A 21,940-nucleotide genomic window follows, 5' to 3' on the forward strand; every position below is an offset into this window, starting at 1 on the left:
AAGAGGAATTATTTAAAGGGTTGAAGGAAAACATGTGTTTACTGTGATCAGGACACAGGATTCTGCAGAACTGACCCCCCCCCCAACCCCAAGAGCCCCCTCAGCGTATGACACACTGGGCTTTGTGCACCTGGTGGTGGCAGAGCCTCTTCTTAAACCACTGCTCAAACACAGGACGTGCTGGGTGAACACGAAGAAGAACTATTCACGTGCAGCATGCTTTCTCTCAGAAATTCCACACTGTTCTCAGTGTATCAGCTGGTACACATATATGTAATATAAGGAACGAAACTGTTTTATTCCCATTTTATATACAGAGAAATCAAGTCAGGATCTGTCCTGACTTCAGTGAGGTCACAGAGTGACCCACCACAATTTAAGAAACAGAACAAATATGTCAAACTCTGTTCTGGTTTAGACTTAACACGCCCTTGTGGGTATTTACCCTTCCATGCGTGCTGTCCGTTCTAGATCCCTCCAATCCTGTCCAGTACGAGCGCCATCCCACGTATGTCGTTTTTGCATTAACCACTCCTTGAGCACCTACTTGTTCCAAGCACTGTTGTCAGGCACCGTGCTGAACACAAAGATGATGGGACATGGAGAGGTTAATACCTAGAGGACTTATACTTTTCTTATGAGCCAGGCAGTTTAAGATAATCTATATAAAGGACGAATGACTTTGAGGACTCTTCCAGTAAAGACATGTTTTCCATAATCATATTAAATAGGTTTAAAAACGTTAAGTATGAACAACGAAGAACAGAACAAGACTTAAAAATGTAGCAACCTCTGCTATTCTCATTTCTCTAGCTCTACAACCAAATTTCTGGGTTCCAATTCACATGTCAAGTCAGACAGCAGTCATACTAAGCCAAACTGGTATCTAAAGTTTTATACCCTGGCTTAGTAATTCGAGTTTGAGATATATAAATATGGGGAAGGTACATGTATCTTCCTGTAATATTTTTTTTAAGAATAAGCCAGAACTTATTTAAATAAAATACATGAACTATCTACATTTTAATATCCTCTAAGGAAAATAAAACACATTTCACTCTACTATCAATCTTTTGACTAAGCAGCTCATAAGTTTGTTTCAACAATGTAAAAATAGAGCAAACACACTAGAAACATCTAGAAGCTGTCATACAGTAGACGTGTGAACATCTCCAGGTTGAATGACTTCACACCTACCGTAGTGTCATTGCTGGTAACATAAACCAGGACATCAGAGGAGTTCCTGCCATTGATATACCGGTAGCAGTTCCAGACACAGCTAATCAGGTAACCCTGTAAATGAGTAGTGATTATTAGGTCTCTGATTTCCAAACTTCAGACAATTTTCAGTCCCCCCACACAGAAAGCCGTATTACAGAACTTTTATTTACTAACTTGTAAGTGCACATAGTAACTCTACTAAATCAAGAACTCTTTACAATTACAAATGTTCGGTATAGAACTTTCTGGCAGCTTATCCTATCACAGCTGCCCTCTCCCAAGATGGTAGGCGGTGGTGGTGGGGACACGGGAGAGCAGGAGAGTATGTAGCTGGAAGGCACAGTTGCCACAAACACTTGCTTTCCTCAATGTCACAGATCAATCCATGTGTTAACCCATTTTTCATCACTTTTTTTTAAAAGATTTATTTATTTATTTGACAGACAGAGAGACCACAAGTAGGCAGAAAGGCAGGCAGAGAGAGAGAGGGAAGCAGGCTCCCCGCTGAACAGAGAGCCCAATGCGGGGCTTGATCCCAGGACCTTGAGATCATGACGTAAGCCAAAGGCAGAGGCTTTAACCCACTGAGCCACCCAGGTGCTCCTCTCATCACATTTTTAATCTCCGTCTTCAGAATTTTTCTTCTACATGATTATATATGATTAAACTAATCACATTCAAGTTAATTTTTAAAAACCATTCACAGCATATAAATTTGCTTTCTGGTCAACAGAAGTCACTAAATCATCTCCATCTTCATACTAAAGTATCCGGAGAAGACCATTAAAATCAATGCCCAGAATAAAGCCAAGGATAAAAGTACAAGTTCATGGGAGACGTGCAGACTATGAGCCTCTTGCCCTTCCACTTGCAGCACCTAGGAGTGGGTTAGAATTAGAGGACGTCAAAATCCCTTTCCCACTTTACACTTTTTTATCAGAAAATGTAAAGATGTGGAGAAACTGGAACCCTCGTTCGCTGTGGGTGGCAATGTGAAATGATGCAGATGCTTTGGGGAACAGTTTGGTGGCTCCTCAAAGGGTTAAAGAGTGACCATCCGACCCTGCAGTTCCACTCCTCCGTGTATGCCCGTGAGAAAGGAACACGTGCCCACACGCACTCTTGTACACGAATGCTCAAGCAGCGGTATTCCTAAGAGCCAGAGTGGGGAAGTGACTGCAACATCCATCAACTGATGATCAGCTAGACAGAATGTGGTATATTCACGGGGCGGGTATCATTCAGCCGTATAAAGGAAAGGAATCCTGATACATAAAATAACATGGACGAACCCTGAAAATATGCTAAGTCAAAGCAAGTCAGTCCTAGAGGACCACATATTATAGAAATCTATATGAAATGTCCCCAACAGACAAATCTGTAGAGAGATAAAGTTGATTAGTAGTTGTCAGGTATTGGGGATCTGGGGGTGATGAAGATGAGGGATAATAGCAGGTCATGAAAATGTCCTCAAGTTACCCTGTTTACCACAGAGCTGGGTTCACACAACTCCGTGACTATACTAAAAGCCACTGAATTGTACCCTTTAAATGGGTGAACTTTATGATTTATCAATTATATTGCAACAACAGTTGTTCTATATCAAAGATGTTAAAAGACAAAAGGAATGCCTGTCGACATTTCTTTGACATTTCTTGGAAGACTGAGGTAAAATATTCCGTTGTATACTCAGAATGCTGTCTCAGGCTGCACTCATCCTTAATGGTGGTTATTTCTCATATTTAAATATTCTGTGATGGTGTGAAGATGAAAATGTGTAAAATGGTACTTTATGAAATGTTTCTGTACAGCAATAATCCGAAACCGGGTATCAGCAATGACAAAAAGAGAGACAGGAAGGGAGTATTTCTTGAACAATGCACATAATATGTTCATTTTACTCAAACCTTCAGTTTACTCAATCCTGTCATTCCTTTACTGAGAAAACAAGAGCCTTGGACTTTCTGAGAACTTCAGTACAAACGAAAACAAATGTTTGCACGTACTCATAAATTATGTGTTCTGTGAGAAGACTACAGGTATCCATGATTTTAGCATGAGCAGTAGCTTCTCTTTGAGTCCAGCTGAGACCTCTGCACTTGGCATGTCTACAACACAAGCGTTAAACAGCAGAAGGGAGGCACCTGGGGGCGGGGGCTTCACAAGCCCAGCCAGCATTCTCAAGGGTTCCTGACACTATCATATGCATTCACTTACTGATCACAGCAAGGGGGAAGAAAGCCTCTGGCCTATTGTCTCTAAAAACCCAGTAACTTACGTCAATGACCTTCTTTCTTTCTTGACATTTCTGTCATCTTCCTCAATTTCAAGAGAATTAAATATTTAGTATGTTTCCCAAATAAACATGTAGTGACAAATCATCCTAAGGAACCCGTGTGGTTATAAACTTTATCAAACAGTACCCGGGAATTTAGGTCACAAGAGCCACTCATCAGGTAAACTGATCCAATCACAGCATGAAGACTCATATTTATTTAAATGAATAATCACCAAGTCTCTAAGTGCAAGGCATCAGCATAGCGCTAGGACGATGATAAAACTTAAGGCACAGTCTACCTTTTCAAGGAAATGCAGTCTGGTTAGTAAGCAGGTATTAAGTGACGAACTACTGAGACAAAGGCGTATCTCCTACAGGCTAGAGATAGGTCTGTATTGTACCTTTCATTCGATCATTATAATTAAGTGTTTTGCAATTTATAAAAGCACCACGGGGCAGACACTGTTCTTACAACCTAACCCTAGTACTAGAACAGGGCCTGGCACATGGGAGACCCTTAATAAATATTTACTGAAAAAAAAAAAAAAAAAAAAAAAAGAATGAATGATGCATCTTCTCAACCACTAATACACTCAAACTTCACAGTCACCCCCACAGCATGTTTTCTTAACCATTACTGCTGGTTATTTAAAAAAAATAAAAATAGGATCAAGTCCCGCATCGGGCTCTCTGCTCAGCAGGGAGCCTGCTTCCCTCTCTCTCTCTCTGCCTGCCTCTCTGCCTCTCTGTCTACTTGTGATCTCTCTCTGTCAAATAAATAAATAAAATCTTTAAAAAAAAAAGAAAAGAGAAAAAAAAAGTCTGCCTTTGGAAGACAAATTGTCAGGGGTTTGAGAGTTTGCAACCTTTTGCCAGGTAGGGCAAGGGACCATATTCAGGGCCCACGGAGAAGCCAGAAGGTTGGGGTGAGGAGAGCAAACTGGAGGCAGGAAGCCTCAATATGCACGTATAAAATCCTCCCCTATCCCGAGCACTGAGCACCACAGCAGGAACACGTTCAGTTCATGGGAAAAATGCTGACTCAGACGACTCCCTATGGATCATCGTTTCGCTCCTCTTCCTATTATCTGCTTCGAAAGACTATTCTCTCTAAATGCAGCTTCTTTGAGCTTATCAAAGCTTGGCTGTTTAAGAACTGGGTAATTTTAGGCCAACATAAAGACAACAAAAGATGTTAGGAATTAAAAGTTCAAAGTATAGTAATGACTTAGAAACTTTCTATTTCATAGCTGCACACAAGCACCAAGTGCAGTGATGTTTTTATCATCAGGTTCACAAAGATGAAAAAGAGAAGCAGGACTCAACTGCTGAGGGCGTAGCAAATAGTGCTCTTGGAGTGCCGGTCACCTCATCTCAGGGGGAGCTGTTGGACACCCCAAAAGAAGCCCTCCAATTATGCACACCCTCTAATTTTAAGAAATGTTGTCTGGAAGAAATACATACGTAAGTGTGTGAAAGATGTCGTGAAAAAAATAGCACTAATGAGTGAGAAAGCAGAAACTGTCTTGATGTCCAAAAATAAGTAATTTATTAAATATTGATAAATTCATATACCAGATTGTGAGAGAACACTGTTAAGACTGTATTACATTGTGGGGCGCCTGGGTGGCTCAGTGGGTTAAGCCGCTGCCTTCGGCTCAGGTCATGATCTCAGGGTCCTGGGATCGAGTCCCGCATCGGGTTCTCTGCTCAGCGGAGAGCCTGCTTCCCTTCCTCTCTCTCTGCCTGCCTCTCTGCCTACTTGTGATCTCTCTCTGTCAAATAAATAAATAAAATATTTAAAAAAAAAAAAAAAGACTGTATTACATTGTAAAAACAAAGTACAGAACAATGTGCACACATTGTAACAGCAAATGCAGTATCCGACTCACTACCTAACGTGGTGAATGTATTCCCCTCCAAATGGATTTTGGAGTAACCCTTTGGCCTGAGGGAAGGTGGCTACTATTTCTCTCTCACACAGATAAAAGAAACGGAACTGTTAGGCAATCAAAAGGCAGTTCAGAAATATAAAGCAACATAAAGAACTAACACAAGTTTGCTTACTTTCTTAGCATTCATGAATACACTTAACAGTATCTAGGCTGTAAGTAAAATCTTCATGCTTACCTTAAAAGTCAAGATAATGCTGATGAACAGAAGAATAATAAGGACCAAACAGGTAGGATTCACGGACATGATATCATCTCTGTAGGGAAAATTCGGAGGCTGCAAATAAAAAGTGCCTCGTTAACAAATTTCATTAATCATTCCAGATTAGACCCCTTAGGCATTAACCAGATATGCTTATTAAAAAGCAATTAGTTAAAGCAGACAGTTATTATTTAAGACCACTACACACTTCCTAGCCCACTTCTAATGAAACAGTGACAGTGTGTAGAGGAAGGCCAGTGTGCTCGTAATTCCACAGTAACTCGTGAAAAGTCAAGTCAGAGAAGATTCGCAAGGCTTGGAAATGTAATTGTGCCCTCCTTACTGCACAGAAAGTCAGAAGTCAGTAGTTCTCCATCCGCCTGTGACACTGAGATTCGCCGCAAATGGCGGACCATACTAAGGGGCTTGCACAGGGCAAGGAGGGAAAACCTATTAAAACAGTCTTACTCATACAGAGCATTTTTTTGCTGATGTTTTGTCTCAAGGAGCAGAATCTTTTACACTAATAGGTATTTATAGCATTAAAAAAAAAAAAAGAAGAAAATGATGATGATCAAGTCCTACCATCTGGCCATACTGATTAACTGTCAGGTCAAAGGAAACCTTTTTCAGGAGGCTCCGAACCAGCTCCTGCGGTTGGGAGTGGCCGGACAGCCCGCTGGAAGCCCTGCACGTCCCCGGCCGGGAGCGTGGTGCAGGGATGGCACCCCCAGCTGCCCCATCCCCCTAACCTCTTCCTCACCATCGAATCCACAGCTTTGGACTCCACATTAGCAGTATTTTGAGATGTAACAAAGAGGTTCCAAATGTTAAAGGAGAATGGAAAGAAACTTCTCCTCCCCACGGTCAACATCACCTAATGGTTTTCAGTCTCCACTTACTTTGGGCCAAAACCCCAAGAGATAAAAAAATCTGAGTCATTTTTTGTGATCAGCTCATGGGACTGGTCCTTCCGCTTACAGACTGGAAGGGTTTGCGTACTGCTAATCTTACAGGTAAGAATAAAACAACTTGGTGTCAATTCCTAAGATCAACACAAATCATACTGTTTCTGTGTCTAATTTTTTAAAAAAGGGATTAAAGTGGAAGTATGTGGCTCCTTCCACAAAGACCTCCACACTCCTTCCCCTCAGAAAAGTGAACACAGTTTCTACAGCAAGAGCTGTAAAACAGAGGCACAATTTATTTTAACTGCATTTTACAAGAACATGCATGAGGAGAACAGGCGTTCATGTGAAGGGGTGATCTCCCCCAACCTCAGGTAAGCGTCCCTTCAGACAGCAACCTGTCTGTGGGCCTCGCTGTCCACACAGCTTTACCTTCGTCCTTAGGCAACCTCATCATCCGTGGGCCTCACGCCTTCAGCTCAAACTGATTTTTGAGTAGAACACACTGAAGACATTCACTTGGATGATTTGGTTTGTAATTACAAATGAAAGATGGTGATTTTATTTCATTTTTGTACTCATATTGTGCTATCAACATCACCAACATCATCATTTTACCACTGGTGGCTCTAAAGCAATGAGTATGAAGTGACTGAGCAGGGTATGGCAGAAAGTCGAGGTAGCCATCTGAGAGTTCTCCAGGCTCGCCTGCATGTTCCATGCTTTCTGCTTCTTCTAAGTCTCCGCAAAACACAAATGGAGCAAACAACACACGCTTCAAGGGGTCACAGGGCCACCACAGGGCTTTTCTTGACGTCTCCTAACTCGGCACCACCCTTTCCTGGCCCCTCACGTGACAGGCTATGGGGAGGTCATGTCTCCTCCACATGTCCAAGGTTGACTGGAGGAGCCCGGCACTGGGTCATCATTACAGAATAAAAACACAAGTGCTTAAAGACTGAGGTCATTCTCCTACTGCCCGTCACATAGAAACCCTCTCAGGCAGAAAGGCTCCAGCTCTACCATAAGAGAGAATACAGAGTAGCACACGGGAAATACAAAGTATTTTTTTTCCTCGACACTACAGGATACCAAAACACAGACCTGTTTTCTAAAGCAAAGGGAAGCTGTTGCTAATAGCTTAAGAATGACGATCGCAACAGCAGTGGCGAAAGAACACTTTTAAGGAGCAAAAAGAACATTAGAGGCTTTCCAGTTGGCTCTTCTAGGTCTGCTGACTACTGGATACGCATCCTGGGCGTGCCAGCCACGAGATCACAAACTCCGGCTGCCGCCATTCCTCCCTGCCCTCCCTTTTCCACTGACCTTCTGGCCTCCGCTGTCATGTCAAACCCCCAGCCTTGAACCTCCCGTCCCAGAAAAACCCTGCTCCGTCCCCCATGCTCACAAACAATGCAAACTTCTAAAGGGTCAACATTCTCTCCCTTTGAAACATGCTAAGATTTTGAAGAAATTAAATTTTAAGGCACAGTCCCAATCGTAACAAAGGTGAGAGATACAGAGGCATAGAGGATTACATTCTCCCCCAGCTTCTGAATACCCAGTTACCCACGTTTGCTCAGATGGTCACAAAGAACATTTAACAGAAAACGAGGCCTAAAGAGATGCTTGAGCAGGAAAGGGTTCTATGGCCAAATAAGTTTGGGAACCAGTGTCCAGTACAGTTCCACTTTCTCCGTACAAGAGCAGAGGCAAAAAAACGATCCTCTGCTGATAACTGAGCAAACTACATTTTACAAAGTAAGAATTAGTAACTAGTTTATTATTTGCGTAGGTACATCTAATACAGTCATCGCAGCCCGCCCCCTTATCAACCTCCAGAAGTTATGTTGTTCCAAAAAGCATTCTAAGAAACCAGAAACCTAAAAGATAACACTAAAAAATCTCTAATCGGTAACTCAGATGCAAGTGGAAAAACCCAAAAATTCGTGTGTGTGTGTGTGTGTGTGTGTGTGTGTGTACACAACCAGATCCTGAAGGGAACAGCGATGGGGATGGCCACATACCAGCTGTCGTATGTATTCCTGAATGGAGTTTGGATAAACAAGCACAGTGACGGCAACCAAGGTGTTGAGGGCGAAATCAAAGATCTGGTAACAGAAGAATGGGATGATCCAGGCAGCACGTTGCTAAATATGAGAGAAAAGATGTTGTTGTTGCGTTCAGTATCATAAAATGTTATTTTTCCCAACTCAGACAAATCGTTTCTTCCTCTGAAGGGAAGAGGAAGACAAGACATTCGATACGCCAGGTCCTGAGGACAACTGGTCAACCACACCAACGAGATTAACCAACAGGCCTCCATGAACACTTCTGGTTTTCCACAGCACTGGTTTTCCACAGAATAATAATATGAGACTGAAACTTCAAAGGCTCTTAGAGGAAACTGAGAATCACTTTTTCCTTCTCACAAGTACCTGCCCAGGCTACAAGGGTAAGGGACCAAGGAGAAGACCCAGCCCCCTACTTCAAAGCCGCTTACCTTGTACGCTCCGTAAGTGGCCATGGCACATATCAGGATCATGAGAAGAGAAATTGCAATCGCAATGCACATGTCTGCCAAAGGGTTAGGAAAAAAAGAAGAAAATCAGTAGGAGATCCACTGTTTTCACAATTTGTCTTTCCTCAAAGGCATTTTGTTTATAAAACAATTGTAAGTGAGAATTTAATTATTAAGTCAAACACCCAGAGCTCTTTTGGAATTTGAAAAAGTTAAGGCATTCTCCCTAGATCACATTACGTGTCTACAGGTAACATGCTGACTTGCATGTAAGTTTATTTTGGAAATGGGAAAGAAGGGGCGCCTGGGTGGCTCAGTGGGTTAAGGCCTCTGCCTTCGGCTCGGGTCATGATCCCAGGGTCCTGGGATCCAGCCCCACATCGGGCTCTCTGCTCAGCGGGGAGCCTGCTTCCCCCTCTTTCTCTCCTGCCTCTCTGCCTACTTGTGATCTGTCAAATAAATAAATAAAATCTTAAAAAAAAAAAAGAAAGAAAATGGGAAAGAGATATTGGTTACATATGTTTAAAAAAAAAAGGTTTGGAATTCTGGTTCACTGAATGAGATATATAATAAATCAGGTAGCTTTGAAACATTGAGTGTCTCACTTGTATTTTATAAACTCATGTGTCTTGTGCCCTTATTAAAATCCTCCACTGGGGGCACTAGGGTAGCTCCGTCCCTTAAGTGTCTGCCTTCAGCTCAGGTCATGATCCCAGAGTCCTGGGATTGAGTCCCATGTTGGGTTCCTTGATCAGCAGGGAGTCTGCTTCTCCCTCTCCCCGCCTCCTACTTATTCTGTTTCTCTCTCAAATAAATAATAAATATATATATATATGTATTTTTTTTAAATTAAAAGATTTTATTTATTTGACAGAGAGAGAGACAGTGAGAGAGGGAACACAAGCAGGGGGAATGGGAGAGGGAGAAGCAGGTTTCCCGCTGAGCAGGGAGCCTGATGAGGGGCTTGATCCCATGATGCTGGCATCAGGACCTAAGCTGAAGGCAGATGCTTAATGACTGAGCCACCCAGGCACCCCTCAAATAAATAATATATTTTAAAAATAAATAAATAAAGCCCTCCACTGGCTTCCCATCTCATTTAAAATAAAATATCAATTTCTTATCACAGCCTTTATGTCTGTATTTCTTCTAGAGCATGTCTACCTCTCCAATCTCATCTATTACTTTCCCACTTCCTACAATCCAGCCACACCACTTGGTTCCTTAAGTACAAGGAGGAGAACATCCCATCATGGGGCCTTATATCTGCAGTTCCCGCTGACTAGAGGCAACATCACTCACATTTTCACGGGAGTAGCTCTGCCTTTTTATTTTGTCTAAGATTCTATTTACTTGAGGGGCACCTGGGTGGCTCAGTGGGTTAAGGCCTCTGCCTTCGGCTCGGGTCATGATCCCAGGGTCCTGGGATCCAGCCCCACATCGGGCTCTCTGCTCAGCGGGGAGCCTGCTTCCTCCTCTCTCTCTGCCTGCTTCTGCCTACTTGTGATCTCTGTCAAATAAATAAATAAAAATCTTAAAAAAAAAAAAAAAAGATTCTATTTACTTGAGGGGGAGAGAGAGAGTACGCACACAAGTTGGGGGGGTGGAACCTGAGGGGGGCTCGATCCCAGGACCCTGAGATCATGACTGGAACCCAGGCACCCAACCCTAGCTCTGCCTTTTTAATCATTCAGGCCATAGCTCAGAAATCAACATCTCCAACAGCTTTTCCCTGAGTATTATAGGAAAGGCAGCCCTCACACTTCCTCCTGAGTTGGTATCGTATTTTCTTTCTTAACATTTTATTTATTTATTTGACAGAGAGAGAGATCACAAGTAGGCAGAGGCAGACAGAGAGAGGGAGGGAAGCAGGCTCCCCACCTATCAAGAGAGCCCAATGCGGGGCTCGATCCCAAGACCCTGAGATCATGACCTCAGCCCAAGGCAGAGGCTTAACCCACTGAACCACCCAGGCGTCCCAATGTCGTATTCTCTTTATAGCATTTACCTCTACTATCTAACATATATGTTATACATAACGTCTGTTGTGTCTTGTCTGTCTCCCCATGCAAGAACCCTTCTGGGGGAAAGAACTCTCTGTGTCTTGTTTACTCCTACAACCCAACACACAGAAGGGGATAGATGCCCACCCCAGTGGCCACTAGCCACAGGGAGGCACTGAGCACTTGCAGCGGGCTCAATCTCAATTAAGATGTGCTGTAAAATTAAAATGTACTCAGAATTCCAGGTCCTGATTTAAAAAAAAAAAAAAAAAGTGAAGTATCTTATTAGTAATTTTTGTATGATTACATGCTAAAATCTTTTAGATATACTGAGCTAACTAAGGTAAATTTATTGAAGTTTATTTCACCTGTGTTTTTAAATGCGGCTCCTAGGAAATTTTAAATTCCATTATGTATTTGCACTCTATTTCTATTGAACAGTCCGATCTGGAACAATGCCTGTTATCACAGCAGAGACAAACCGAACATTTATTCAAGAGGTCATGTTACCGTTATCTTTAGGGATTCAGATGACGACACATGACTGGGGTTCCCGGGTAGGGTGCTCACAAAATCCCACGCTGTAAAGATCCGTACAGTGCTGACAGTGCCGAGGCCCTTCACAGACACCTCATTTAGTACTCCTGACTCTGAGACAGACCTGTTCCCACCGAGCGCACTGCACAACCAGGATCGGAGCTTATGTGACTTGCTGAGACAGTACTTGCATCAAAAGGCCGAACCTGACTAATCCTGGCTTGGTGAATTTCAGATCTCTGCCTCTTTGTGCTAGGACTCTGCAGCTTCCACTTCAGCTCTGAATGCTGACCAATGACCTAACCTGGCCTGTCACTTCCTATAGGTATTTCTCCAAAGGAAAACATTCCACTTCTAGAACCTTCCTCTCTGTATCCTCAGCTTTAGAGATGAGAGGACATTTTAAGTAGGAGGTCTACATAAAATGCAGATCAAAAAAGACCATTCACCATCTTAAGAAAAAAAACAACTCGAAGGCTCCTGAGATTAATCTACAGATTTAGTGCAATAAATTCATAATGATGCTGGTCACTTTAATTAAAGGAATGAAAGTCTAATTCTCAAATAAGAAAAAAAAAAAAAATCACTCAGAGGGTGATTAGCCCTAGCTAGTGCTTAAAAGATCATGGTTTCTGCGGTGTCTGGGCGGCTCAGTGGGTTGAGCCTCTGCCTTCGGCTCAGGTCATGATCCCAGGGTCCTGGGATGGAGCCCCACGGCAGGCTCCCTTTTCTGCGGACAGTCTAATTCTCCCTCTTTCCGCCCCTCTCCCCTTCTCGTGTTCTCTCTCACTTCCACTCTTTCTCTCTAAGGAAATAAATAAAATCTCTTAAAAAAAAAAAAGAAAATCATGATTTCTTTCAGAATACATATATATTTTGTCGTTAATAATTTCTAGGCTACATTAACTTAGCTTTTTCCCTCTAGTGAGATAAAAAAAATACCTACAAGGAAAGTTAATATATGCCTCACAGCATCCTCGCAGATTAGTGGGGGAATAAACCTGAATGCATTTTCCATGCAAAATGAAGCTCAAGAGGCTGACCTAACCCCTTACAGGCAAAGGTCAAGCCTCTCTGTAGGGAGCCACATATGTAAATACACACGGATGCATTCTAGTGCCTTTGTTTGCATGTGAAGCAATGAAGCAGTGAGGGTTATCAGGTTCCTCGCGCCTACAGAAAGCTATGACTAGAGTGGGATGTCCATCATCTGCTTTGTTTCCCCACTTCATAGATATGCTTTCTTTCCTCACTGAACTGGGCTGTTGTGTTATTTCATTTAATCCCTATAAGAAACCTAAGAGATAGTAAGTACTAATATTATCCCCATTTTAGATAAGAAAAGGATGGCTCAGAGAAGGCAAGTAATTTACCCAAGGCTGCCCAGCTAGTAAGTGGGATATTCTTCCCAAGCAGTCTAACCCCCAGTCAACTCCCTCAGGCAGTATGGGGCCCAGCTGGGAAGGAGGTAGATCACAGTGATGCAGGTCAAAGTGCAGGGAAAGCCACACAGCAGCCCTCCAAGGAGCTGGACATCAGTATGTACTTGCTATGTGCAAAACCGATCTGAATTTATAGTGACCTTTGAAACCTGCATTCAGGCAAAGTTTATTATTTTCTTGCCAAATGAGACAGTTTCCAAATTCTGTATAAGCATATTTTATAATGAGAAAAACATTATTTAGGGGGGCCTGGGTGGCTCAGTGGGTTAAAGCCTATGCCTTCCGCTCAGGTCATGATCTCAGGGTCCTGGGATCAAACCCTGAATCAAGCTCTCTGCTCAGCAGGGAGCCTGCTTCCCCGCACTCTCTCTGCCTGACTTTCTGACTACTTGTGATCTTTCTTTGTCAAATAAATAAATAAAATCTTTTTTAAAATTTTAATTTAATTTTAAAAAATAAAGAAAAACATTAATTTAACAGAAGCCAGCCCATTTAGAGGATATTTGCTACTTCATCGATCTTAAATGAGATAGATAGATAGACAAACTCAAAGCTGTATTCAAAAATTTTAAATATTAGTGTAACCACAAAAATTGATATAACCTGCATATCCTACTCTGAAGTAAAAAGAAACTCCAGAATTAAATCTCACATAATCATAAACAATGTTTAAATGTACATTTTTCTGAAGGAAGAGAAATTTATTTTTTTGAAGATATTTATTTATTTGACACAGAGAAAGCATAAGCAGTGGGAGCTGTAGGAGAGGGGGGAGAAGCACCCCCAGGGCTCAATCCCTGAGATCATGACCTGAGCTGAAGGCAAACACTTAACCAACTGAGCCACCCAGGTGCCCCGTCAAAGAAGAGAAATTTAAAAGGCACAAGTAAAAGTAGTAATAGGTATCCTATTACCCAGCACAATGACACACTACTTACAATTATGAAAATGTTAATTTGAGATGAGAAAATTTTCAATATTCTGTTCGTACAAATTATTATACCAACCACAATGACCAGACTGAATATATGACAAGCATGTGAAATCCCTTAGGAGGAATCAAAGTGTAAACTGAATAAAACCACAGAGCGGGCTAAGATAAAGCAGGTTCACGTGCCTTCTCTCCTAGCAAATGAGAGCACAGGTTGATTCCTCTGAAATAATGCATAGGGCACCATGGTGAACATGAATTACTCTGAGGGATTAGAATTCCTTTAATTTTATTTGTCTTATTTATTTAAGCAGGTTCCACACCCATCGTGGAGCCCAACACAGGACTTGAACTCCCGACCCTAAGATCGAGACAAGAGCTGAGATCAAAAGCTGGACGCTTAACTGACTGAGCCACCCAAGAGCCCCTAAAATTCATTCCTTTTATTTTTAATTCATTCCTTTTAATTACGTCATGTAAATGAGGTTATTATTCTAATATTCGTAATAAAAATTACGATCAGTAATAGTACTGTTCAGTGACAGGGACAACCTTTACTTATTCTTGGCACAAGGAGCTCCCAGTAGCAATCTAGTCGGAGCACACTGTCTTCATGTTGTTCCCTAAATTAAATTCCTGCTTTAATAATGCAGTTCTAATTTGAAAAGGATCCCAAGAAAAGCTACACCACAGGCCACAGAAGGCTAATTAGACCATGTTTTCTGATACTTAGTCAATCATTGAAACAGAATAGGCATGTAAAGGAGTTCTCTGAAATGCCTTTCTCTTTCTAAGTCACTGTATTGTCAATTATTGGTGAGACTGAGTATTTTTTCCCAAGTAATTACCCAGATCTCCCATTTCTTTCTTCTGCTCCTTTCCCCTCACTTTTTCCTATTTGAGCTGCGTTTCTATTTCTTGTAACTGAAAGTGTTCTCCTAATGCCATTTGCTATGGTTCCCGAGTATATTAAGAACAATCCCTTTTTGTCTATCATCAATGTTGCCAAGTCATTTTCCCCATTTCTTTCTTTCAACGTTACTATGCTGACCTCTGATACAAAAAAAGGTGTATGTAGGCCTTGTTGGTATGTGTGTTTTCATATGATCCAAATAATTTCTTGCATTGTTGTCTCTTGGCCTTAATGTCATGGAATACCATGGTATTTATGTTTAAATACCCTTATTTCTAATTCCACTTTCCCTTATATCTCTTCAATTTGGTTCTTTTTCCATAGAACTTGGGAGCTAGCTAGATAACTACTTGATTCATGTTCCCATCTTACTTCCGTAGTCATAAGTTATTGTTTCGTCTCAAGTTTCTCTCATTTTTGGCCACATTCCTGACACCGCAGTTTATGAAAACCAACACTATCTGGCTCTATTCTCACTGTTAGGTTTAGAGAACTATTTTGAGATGGATCTGCAGCAACACTATGAGCTACCCACACAAAATACGAAGCTCTGAATGCCCACGGGGGCAAAGAGAAAACACAGGTTCAGCAAGTCCATACTATATAGGGTCCCACATTCTAAGACTGAAAAGCTTGGGGAGGAGAACGCAATTAGGCACTAGTTTTATTCCATTAAAATTACACTTTTTGTTATGTGTGTGGCAACTGTTTACAACTTTTTATTGAAGCAGATTCAGACTGAAGAGTTTTTTGGTAACCTGGCTAATTTACAACTTAATTTTTACTTTAATTAAATTAAATTTAATTTAATTTTAACTTTAATTTTTTTAAGGGTTTTTTATTTGACAGATAGATCACAAGTAGGCAGAGAGATGGGGGAGGGGGCGGAGAAAGCAGGCTCCCTGCTGAGCAGAGAACCTGATGTGGGGCTTGATCCCAGGACCCTGAGGATCACGACCTGATCATGACCTGAGCCAAAGGCAGAGGCTTAACCCACTGAGCTACCTAGGCGCCTACAACTTTATTCTTAAATTCAGCATTTATTTTCTGAACACTCAACAGGTATGTAATATGAAATAAACACCATTAAGGATATAATCTAGAGAACCTCTAGATTCCTCTCTTTTGATGCTCAGCATCTACTGGGGAGAGAGGAAGAATTCAAGAGGAGGGAACTGACGAAGAGCTAAGGGAGGTCAGAGGGCACAGTATTATTTTCAGAAAAAGGGGAATAAAGAATTTATTGGAGGACATGATTATTTGGAGAGGGTTGTTTCCTTCCTCTTTATTTTTTTTGAGATTTAATTCATAGGCCATAAAAATTACTCTTTAAAACCATGTATATAGTTCAGTGAGTTTTTGGTATCATCACAAAGCTGCACAGTTCATTACCACTAATTCCAGAATATTTTCACTCTCCCCAAAAAATCCCCCACACCCTCAGCAGTCACTCCCCATTCCCCCTTCTCCTCTAAGATAAGGAAATTAGCTCTTGCCAGCTATATGCTTATACTGAGATATATACTGACATAATTAAGTCTCTATTGAAAAATAGAACCAGGGCACCTGGCTGACTCAGTCAGTGGAGCAAGGGACTCTTGATCTCGGGGATGTAAGACCGAGCCCCACACTGGCTAGTTTACTTAAAAATGAAATCTTAAAAAAAAAAAAAAAAAAAAAAAAAAAGAATGAGAAAGAAAAACTAATAAACATCATTTACATTTTTTTGGTGTGATTATGCTCACCAGAGAACCAAGATACATATGTGTCTAGACCACATGGTGAAGAAAGCAAAAGAACTTTATTTTTAAAATTTTAAAGACATTTAATGAAAAAATATGAATCATCTATGGATTTAATGGAATCCCTATTAAACTACAAAATTTTTCACAGACCTAGGAAAAAAAAAAAAAACCTAAAATTTATATGGAACCACAAAAGAGCCCAAATAGCCAAAGCAATCTTGAAAAAGAAAAACAAAGCTGGAGGCATCACCATTCCAGTCTTCAAATTATACTACATCATATAGTACTGGCACAACCACAGACCCATAGATCAATAGAACAGAATAGAAAACCCAGAAATAAACCCACAATTATATGGTCAATTAATTTTCAACAAAGCAGAAAATAATATCTAAGGAAAAAAAGACAGTCTCTTCAACAAATGGTGTTGGGAACACTGGACAGCTACATGCAAAAGAATGAAACTGAACCAGTTTCTTACACCATACACAAAGATAAACTCAAAATGGATCAGGAGCTAAATGTGAAACCTGAAACCATTAAAATCCTTGAGGAGAACACCAGCAGTAATTTCTCTGTCATCGGCTGTAGCAATGCTTTTCTAGATACATCTGAGGCAAGGGAAGCAAAAGATAAACTACTGGGACTATGTCAAAATAAAAAGTTTCTGCACAGTGCAACAATAAAAAACTAAAAACGGGAGAAGGTATCTGCAAATCACATATTCAATAAAGAATTAGTATCTAAAAAAAGGAACTTATCAAACTAAACATCCAAAAAACAAATAATCCAATTAAAATATGGGCAACAACATGAACAGACATTTCCCCAAAGACATCTAGATGGCCAACAGACACATGAAAAGATGCTCAATGTCACTCATCATCAGGGAAATGCAATCAAAACCAGAGTGAGATACCTCCTCACACCAGTCAGAATAGCTAAAATCAACAACATGTGGACCAACAAGTGTTGGTGAGGAAACCCTCATGCACTGCCGGTGGGGATGCAAACTGGTGCAGCCACTGAGGAAACCTGTATGGAGGTTCTTCAAAGTTAAAAACAGAACTCCCTGAGATCCAGTAATGGCACTACTGGCTGTTTACCTCAAGAGCACAAAAAAAAGAAATCAAAGGGATATATGCACCCCTATGATTACCTACATTACCTACAATAGCCAAATTGTGGAAGCAGCCAAGTGTCTGTCAACTGATGAACGGATAAAGACAATTTGGCATATGTACAATGGAGTATTACTCAACGAGAAAGAGTAATATCTTGCCTGTTTACAACAACATGGATGGAGCCAGAAGTATAATGTTAAGTGAAATAAGTCAGTTACCGAAAGAAAAATACCATATGACTTCATCCACATGTGTAAGTTAAGAAACAAAACAAATGAGCATAGGAAGAGAGAGAGAGACACACACACACAAACCCAGAAACAGAGTCCCTGAACTGTAGTGAACAAACTGATGGTTACAAGAAGAGGATGAGGGAATGGCTTAAACAGGTGCCGGGGATTAGGGAAGACACTTGTAAAGAGCAGGGGGTATTGTATGGAGGTGCTGAAACACTGTACTGTACCCCTGACACTATTATAACACTATGTGTTAAATACTGGAATTAAAATTTAAAAAAACAAATAAAAAAATAAAAACATGTACAATCCATACGTATAGGAAAAGTTTTAGAAACATTACTCATGGGACACTGAAGAAGATCTGTATTAACTATTAAGTTTTAAGTTGTAACCAGACATTTTATTTACTAACTTATTTTTAGACAGCATGTAAGCCTGAGCAGGAGTGGGGCAAAGGGAGAGAGAGAATCTTAAGCAGGCTCCACATCCAGTGTGGAGCCCAGTTCAGGACTCCATCTCACAACCCTGAGATCATGACCTGAGCTAAAAATCAAAGAGTCAGATACTAATCAACTGAGCCACCCAGGTGCCCCTGTAATCAGATTTTTTTTTTTTGAGATTTATTTGACAGAGAGAGAGACACAGTGAAAGAGGGCACATAAGCAGGGGGAGGGGGGTCAGAGAGGGAGAAGCAGGCTCTCCGCTGAGCAGGGAGCTTGATGCAGGGCTTGAGCCTAAGACCCTGGGATCATGACCTGAGCCAAAGGCAGACGCTTAACGACTGAGCCACCCAGGCGCCCCTGTAATCAGATATTTTAAAAGTGTTACGGATCTCTGTAAATTCACTAAAACTCATTGACTTGTACATTTTAAATGGGTTAAGTTTAGAGTATATAAATTATTACCTCAATAATGCCATTTTTTTTCTTTAAGGATTTTACTCTTTTGACAAGAAAGCAAGACAGCGAGAGAAAGAACACAAGCAGAGAGAGTGGTAGAGGGAGAAGCAGGCTCCCTGCCAACCTGGGAACCCGATGTGGGGTTCCTGGGATCATTAAGCATCTGCCTTCAGCTCACGGCCATCCAGGCACCCCTCAAAAATGCCGTTTTTTAAAAAAACGTGTAACTAGACAAAATACCACATGTAAGGTGTCACTTCTCCCTAGTTAATCAGTAAGTTTAACATCTGTAATTAACAAATATGCAACAGAACTGCCCAAGAACTGGACAAGTTGATGCTAAAGCATAGGAGAAAAAACAAGAAAGAATAGTTGGAAGATTTCTGAAAAAGGAGGACAGATCAGGCTCACTGTACGCTATAGCATGTCTGCAGTGGGGAACTGGCACTGAGCATTCACTCCCACCTTCTAGTGGGTCTGCCTATTCTGCAGAGGCTAGAAACCTACCATCTGCATTTTCCAGACTTCCTTGCAGCACGGTGCTGGAAGCAGAAAGGACTCCCCAGATAGATGGAGACACGTAACGACAACTCTCTCCGCCAAACACCTTGGGCCCTGCCCATGGCCCATCCCGTCTAGTCTGAGCAATAACCTGCTGACTCAGCTCACTGATAACCCTTCTCCTTGGTATCGGATCATCCTAGTATCTGATCAAATTCCTCAACGTGCCACTCTGGTTTGCCTTCAGCAAAAATCCTATTGAGCTGTCTAGCAACAAACTCTCCAGCCTTGCTGTTTCTACTCAGTCAATTTCTATCCACCCACCCCCAGCTGCCCCATGGCTATCATCCTTGCTGGAGGTGGAGTTGAGCTTGACCTCCTTCCCCTACTGCACAACCCCTCTTGACTAAAGTTGTCCTTACCATCTTTAACAAGTGTCTGAGTACCTTTCTCATCAACACAACTGAAAAAGAGAGTCTCAGGAGGCAGACTATGTGAATCCAGCCTATGATTCAGCATGAAAATAAACAGTAGATCAATCAGTGATACAAATATATGTATACATCTATGAAGAAAGGCAAAGAGATGGTCAACAGTTCAGTAAATGGCTACCTCTGAGATCAGAGGAAAGCATATGCATCAGAAAGGGACCCACTGGACTCTTTCGAAAGTAAGGTAAAAATTCAACTTCTTAAAATGAGTGGTGGGTACACAAGTTATTTGGTATTCTGTAAATACTGCTTTATACTCGGAAACCTGGGTGGCTCAGTCAGTTAAGCATCTGTCTTTGGCTCAGGTCATGATCGCGGCGTCTGGGGATCCAGCCCCTGAGCCCACATCAGGGTTCCCTGCTCAGTGGGGAGTCTGCTTCTCCCTCTCCCTCTAACCCTCCCCCCTACTGGCACTCACTCTCTCAAATGAATTGAAAAAAAATATATACTGTTTCATACCTAGTCACTATTTAAGAGATAATTCTATAAAAAATAAAAACTCCAAATTATTACTAATGAAAACAGCAAGGCATGTATTCATTGTACACCAAACTTTTCTGAAAGGTTTGAATTTTTCCAAAACAAAGATGTGAAGAAAAAACAAGATCCTCACACTAAACCCATGCTACATGGTAGATCACATCCTGATTTCAAACACATTGGAACTCAAACACCAATAACAAAATTCATCATCAAAGAAGCTGCAGGGGGGAAAGAAGTGGACAAGTTGATGCTAAAGCATAGGAGAAAAAACAAGAAAGAATAGTTGGAAGATTTCTGAAAAAAAGAACACAGAAGGAAAAGCACAGGATGCTTGAGCGCATACTTCTGGTTCCTGCGCACTCCCTGTCCAACCTGGAACCTCAAACCAATCAAAGGAATCTGCAGGGGGAGCCCCTGGGGCAGCTCAGTTTGTTAAGCACTCAACTCATCTTGCTTTCAGCTCAGGTCATGATCTCAGGGCTGTGCCATCAAGCCAGCACGGGCACTGGCTCTGGCTCCGCCAAGTTCAGCCAGGAAATCTGCTTCAGGATTCTTTCTCTCCCTCTGCCCCTCCCCTGCCGGCTCGCGCTCTCGCTCTCTCCCTCTCTCTTTCCAATAAACCTTTTTTTAAAGAGGAACGGACTCTAATTTTATATATTTTTAAAGATTTTACTTATTTATTGGACAGAGAGAGTGTGTGCATGAGTAGGGGGAGCTGCAGGCAGAGGCAGAGGGAGAGGCAGGCTCCCCACTGAGCAGAGAGCCCCCCATGTGGCATTTGATCCCAGGACCCGAAGATCATGACCTGAGCAGAAGGAAGACACTTAACTGACTGAACCACCCAGGCGCCCTGGCTTAACGTACATAACTTTAAAAAAGACACTTAGCGAAGTTTTGGGGTGGAAGGGGGTTGTGAGATTTTATTGAGACAGAGACAGAGAAGAGAGAAGGAATACAAGCAGGGTGAGTGGGAGAGGGAGAAGCAGGCTTCCTGACAACCTGGGAGTCCAATGCAGGGCTCAATCCGAGGACACTGAGATCATGAACTGAGCCGAAGCTGAACCACCCAGATACCCCATTAGCAAAGTTCCTTGCTCCTGTAGGTGAAGTGGGAAAATGTGCACCAAGCCGAACAGTCGGATTACGTGAACACCCAGGTAAGTGAGTGAATGATTGTTCTCAGATGTCTTCATTGGCCTTTCACCATCCAGTTCTCTGGCCCAAAAAAGCAGACCTGCATGGGCTATCAGCAGCCTCCAGTGCCCTCTGGCCTGACTGGATTCCAGTCAGCAGTCCAGACAGGAGAGCAGAGGCAAGGAGAGGGTGCCTTGGGCTGGCTGTGGCCCTAGACCAGAGGCCACTTGTCCTAAATAAGAGGTTAACCCTGTAAGAGTCCCTCATTCCCAGATCCAGTAACCACAGCCTCCCACCACTCCTTCAGGTCTAGGACAGTCTCTGTGGCTTTGATTATCCACATCACTTCCATTATCCCTAGTGGTCTTCATACATCTACATCTTAGTTAAAAAAAAAATCTCCCTTGACAATGTTC

The 21,940-nt window shown here is 41.9% G+C and overlaps 1 protein-coding gene across 1 annotated transcript in view; it reads right to left on the minus strand.

Annotated features, from left to right (window-relative positions):
• LAPTM4B (lysosomal protein transmembrane 4 beta) overlaps positions 1-21,940 on the minus strand; it is a 76,787-nt gene that overhangs the window by 17,963 nt on the left and 36,884 nt on the right. The window contains exons 3-6 of the mRNA XM_082722806.1: positions 9,065-9,138; positions 8,589-8,711; positions 5,630-5,728; positions 1,198-1,293 (exon numbers count right to left, since the gene is read on the minus strand). Coding sequence (XP_082578932.1) covers positions 1,198-1,293; positions 5,630-5,728; positions 8,589-8,711; positions 9,065-9,138 — 392 coding nt within the window. The remainder of the gene's footprint in view (positions 1-1,197; positions 1,294-5,629; positions 5,729-8,588; positions 8,712-9,064; positions 9,139-21,940) is intronic.

The sequence above is a fragment of the Mustela nivalis genome (assembly GCF_964662115.1).
Source record: "Mustela nivalis genome assembly, chromosome: 2".
Classification (NCBI taxonomy): domain Eukaryota; kingdom Metazoa; phylum Chordata; class Mammalia; order Carnivora; family Mustelidae; genus Mustela; species Mustela nivalis.